The sequence below is a fragment of the Camellia sinensis genome, chromosome 6, assembly GCF_055761805.1.
Source record: "Camellia sinensis isolate YWXY chromosome 6, ASM5576180v1, whole genome shotgun sequence".
Classification (NCBI taxonomy): Eukaryota; Viridiplantae; Streptophyta; class Magnoliopsida; order Ericales; family Theaceae; genus Camellia; species Camellia sinensis.
The window spans coordinates 144,642,704-144,647,330 of NC_138966.1; the positions used below are offsets into that span (position 1 = coordinate 144,642,704).

At 34.6% G+C, this 4,627-nt stretch overlaps 1 protein-coding gene across 1 annotated transcript; it reads right to left on the reverse strand.

Annotated features, from left to right (window-relative positions):
• Positions 1-478: 478 nt before the first annotated feature.
• On the reverse strand, positions 479-3,540 carry LAP3 (Calcium-dependent phosphotriesterase superfamily protein). The gene is made up of 4 exons (XM_028252546.2): positions 3,004-3,540; positions 2,256-2,540; positions 2,001-2,168; positions 479-1,066 (listed from the first exon to the last, which is right to left on the reverse strand). Exons 1-4 carry the CDS (start codon positions 3,369-3,371, stop codon positions 667-669), a joined length of 1,221 nt encoding a protein of 406 aa, XP_028108347.2. The 5' UTR covers positions 3,372-3,540; the 3' UTR covers positions 479-666.
• Between the last annotated feature and the right edge of the window lie 1,087 nt (positions 3,541-4,627).

Sequence of the window (4,627 nt, forward strand, 5' to 3'; positions counted from 1 at the left end):
CCGTACAATAGTAATTTTTTTTCATCATTTCTTAGTGTGTTTTTCTATTTCTAAACCAACCATGAGTCTTTCTATTATTTCACATCAAATCACTCAATTTAAACATATTATTAGGCCTTGTTCCCAATTAGATATAAGGAGTAAGACGTATGATTGGATATAATATTTGATGAATTATATATATATTGTGGATCACTTTTTCTATATATCATTAGAGTAAGATTTTGTACGGAATAAAAAGTTAATGATTATTTTTTATGGTTAGATGAACAATGATACATTAGTGGTAGGTATATGCAATATCAGGGGTACTATATATCCCACCAAAAGGGATATAATATTCGAAGTTTCTTATATCTACATGTTTAAGGAATTGTCAACTTTAATTGAGTTATGTCCAAAAAAAAAAAAAATCATCATGCAATGTTTGGTTACGACAATCACAATATTTCAACACTAATAACATCAAACAAAGCTATAACAAAAATCCCAATCATTTTAGTGCCAATATAGTTATACAAATCACAAATAATTAAAACGTAATAAATCTCAAGTCATTTTAGTGCCAATATAGTTATACAAATCACAAATAACTCGAAAACACCTACATGACTAGCAAGCAAACTCTTCTCAACGCCAAAAGCTCTTTTACCATAATGAAAACTTTCAAGGATAAGGAAGGGTAGCAATGTGGTTGTGAGCCACGGTTCCAATCCACAACTTCCCTTTAGCCTCTCTAACTTCACTAACTAGCTTCATTACTTCCCCTTTTTTGTCTTCAAGAATATCCAAGATCTCTCCTTTCTCATTGAAAAGTGCCATGACCGTGTACATTTTCATCCCCATCAACCTAGCCAAGTAGCTCATTTGAATTGGCAATCGAAAGTATATGCTTCTCATCCAAGGATTGTGAATTAGAACCTCTTGTGCCCGAGTTCGACAACAATCTATTGCTACCCAGAATTCGCCTTTCTCATTAAGCCTCACATTGTCTGGAAATCCGGGTAGGTCTGCCACGAGCTCAATGTTGCCGGTTTTTGGACCCTCTAGCCAATACTTCATTAGCCTGTACCAAACGTTCAATTAAAATCAAATTAAGACCATGGGTAAACAAAAGAAGAGCATGTTAGTGTGTGACTGTTTTCCAGATTGGCTACTAATGAAAATTTTGGATTGCAACCTTGAAATTTTCCATTTTGTTTGAATTGAATAATGAAGTGAAAAAGTTTGTATGCTTATTAGATACTAGGTTGTTACCTAGATAAAGCATTTTGGGTAATGAACATGATTGTATATGATCTTCCAATGAAATAACTTACAAAATTATGGGCAAATTATTGTAGTCAATTTGATTCTTATAGTTTTAATTATATCAATTTGGATTGAAATCAAAGAGAAAAACAGTGTATTCATTCTTCTTCTTCTTTTTTTTTTTTTTTAATCGACAAATGTTAGTTGTTAGTTGTTAGATTAGCACCTATGAGAGAAAATCTCCCTACCCATGACAAAGCACCTAAATGCTTGCACTCCCTTCATTCAACTCCCCTAAGGGGAATTGAACCCATGACCTTCTTGGGAATAAGCCCTAAGGAAGGCATGGTGGCCAACTAAGTTAGGCCTAGTTGATTGTGTATTCATTCTTCTTAAGGTGATTGAGAGGTTGACGTCCAATTTGAATGATTCATTCCCATTTGAATGAACCATTTTCTCCTTGATTTTAGTCTAAATTCTTAACACATGTTATCAATTAGGCTAAAATGATAATGTGAAAAATTAAATGCAAAATTGATAGATACAATTGAAATTTCAATGATAAAATTGACACAAAAAACAAATTATAGGACCAAGGTATCATTTGTTCTAAAATTATTAATATCATTCTTCAATCACAGTGGCCAGAAGGATAATTCTTTCCATTGATCGAAACACAAAAGCTCATCTTGAATTGGACAACAATAGTGTGTGTGTGTGTATGAGAGAGAGGGAGAGAATTTTAATACCTGCAATTGGTAGTCTCAGTGAAGAGCAGAAATGATTGATCTTTAGATAATTGTACTCCATTTGGAAAAGCCAAGCCATCCAATACAACATGAGTTGTTCTTGTGGGAGGATCATACCTTAGAAGTCTACCACTGGCTTCTCCTTCCAACAGAATAAGGAAATGGTTCCTATAGTGAAATTTCACAAAATTATCTCTTGTAAAAACATAAATCCACAACAGATAAAACAACCAAGCATGCATATTATGAACTTACACCCTATTGTATTTGTTACTGGTGTCTGTGAAGAATATGGATCCATTGTTATGGATGTCAAGGTCATTTGCAAAGAATATAGGCTTTCCTTCGACACGAGTTGCTAAAGGAGTAGCAACACCTCCTTCAGGCCCCACGACCAAGAGGCCATAATAAGCGTCTGCTATGTACAAATCTCCTCTTTTCTTGTCAAACCTTAGGCCAAGGGGGCGGCCACACCATGGCTCAACCTTCCACTGTTTAGATGTAGTGGAGTCGACACCTCTAGCACAGAGTTTCTCCGTCCTACAAGAGCCAATTTCACCATAATTAGCATATATTAATTAAGAAATAATCAAACATTAATTATTTGTGTTCTACTTCAAGTGTAACAATTTCAAAACATGGAAATTCATTAAGATCAACAATAGAAGTTAATGTATTGCATTTTTGTATAGACATTATTAGTATGAATGCATGAAATTTTTCCCCTTTTTTATTTAAAATTTATAAATTGTCTTTGTCAAATTATTAGAAATGGGTATTAACAAGAGTAAGAAAAAAAAAATAGTGTTTTTTAAGCACTATATTGACCCCAATAAATAAAAAAAAATAAAAAATAAAATCTGAAACCGCCACTACTGCTCCTGGAGACTCAATTTTCATAGGCCAATACTTCATTTGTTTAGCACAAAAATGTTAATTCCTTCAATTTTCAATTGATGTTGCTACATGCACATTTTGAAGTCATCATCATAATAGGGCTCACCAATTCTTTGTTGCAATTGCAAATGTTTGCCAACCTCCATCCTGTCCAGTCCATCTTACCACTCGTCCATCAGCTAACCCCGTGTAAGGACCATGTCCCCAAATATCAAACTCCAGTGATTCAGGCCCAAATATTTCATCCACAAACTCCAAATTCCCAAGGCTTAACCGGCTCATGTTGTCCTTAGGCCAATTCTCCATGACTTGCTTGTACGGTGCAATGTCATTCTTCACTGGCCTGAATTTGTGCCCTCCCACCGGACTCATTTGAAATGGATCCATGATAATGAATCCCAAAGCTAGAGCTAGCACTAAGAGATATGGATGTTGCAACAAAAACTCATCTTTGAGTTGGCTTCTTTTCTCCATATTGAGACAGAGAGAGATTAAAGTGTGGTGTGGTGGGATTTAATTTTATGTTGTTATAGGATGAATATATGCATCCATTTTGAGTGATGGGTTGGGAGTAGGTTGTGTGTAGTTTGTCATGTTTTTGGCATTGTGTTTGATTAATGTTGGGAAGCAAAAACAGGAGGGAGAGTGGTTTCTTGTGAGAAAGTATTTCTAGTTTTCTAGCCATAAAAGTAACAACACATTATTTCACACTAGGTCAGAAGATGGGGACTAGTAACAAAATGTACTAGTCATCTGATCTCATTCAAAGCCCACAAGATCATTTTTATAAGTTAGGAAAAGAATTTTTATATTTGCTTAATAAAATTTTAATTTTATTTTTATTTAATCAGATAGGAAATAATGTCAAGAGTGAAATTTTTATAAGTTGGAGTTATAATAATGTTGTCGTCATAAAAAAAACTTATATCATTTTTTATGTAATGCAAAAGAATTGACACTTTTTTATCACGGAATTTTTATTCTTAGTTTATCTTTTTGTAACACATGCTTATGTAACAACCAATTCAATAATTTCAAGTCACATGACACAGGTCGAGTTCTGGATGTTCTAACACGAGTGTCTTCCACTCTCCCAGGTGAAGCTCTAGCTATCAGGTTGGTCTGCCTTGAGGCCGATGCCCACAAGACTGCGGTTCTACTGTGTGCTTCGGAGGATGTACCCCCTTGAGAAATAGATGTTGTTCTGAGAGACATCAGATCTTTGGCATCTCTTAGAGTTAGAGGTCATTATATGTGCTAGAGTCCCAGATCCGCCAACTTCTCATTTTGACCATGCTTCTAGAGGGAGACGGGAGAGGGTAAGAGTGTGAGTGAGAGAAGAGAGAGAGAGAGAGAGCACGAGTCAGAAGAAAGAGAAAAAGTAGGCAGACAAAAACAAGAGTAAAATGGTCCTTCAAACATACAAAATCATGCCTATGTAATTATTTTTTCACTTCCACGGGGATGAATTTTCAAAACTTACCTGGTAAATTGTTTTTCCAAAAATTGAGAAATTTTTGTATATTGATGTAGCATTGTCAAGTGATACTTTTCACCAATCACAAATACTGTTTCTCAAACACCCAATATAAATATAATAAACCCTATTATCAAATCCATTCACAATAAAAAAAAAAAAAAAATACCATGTGAAATCTACCTTTTTGACACCCAAAAATTCCTCCCAAAAACAGAGTCTGGTAGTTACCCAAAAATCTGTGTAAAACTGA

What these genes read in the sequence shown, in the direction of transcription:
- LAP3 (XM_028252546.2), bottom strand. Translation starts at nt 3,371, where the DNA reads ATGGAGAAAAGAAGCCAACTCAAAGATGAGTTTTTGTTGCAACATCCA. An exon ending in GCAATTGCAACAAAGAATTG is followed by an intron (nt 2,541 to 3,003) that starts GTGAGCCCTATT and finishes TGGCTCTTGTAG; the next exon opens with GACGGAGAAACTCTGTGCTA. An exon ending in AGTAACAAATACAATAGGGT is followed by an intron (nt 2,169 to 2,255) that starts GTAAGTTCATAA and finishes ATTTCACTATAG; the next exon opens with GAACCATTTCCTTATTCTGT.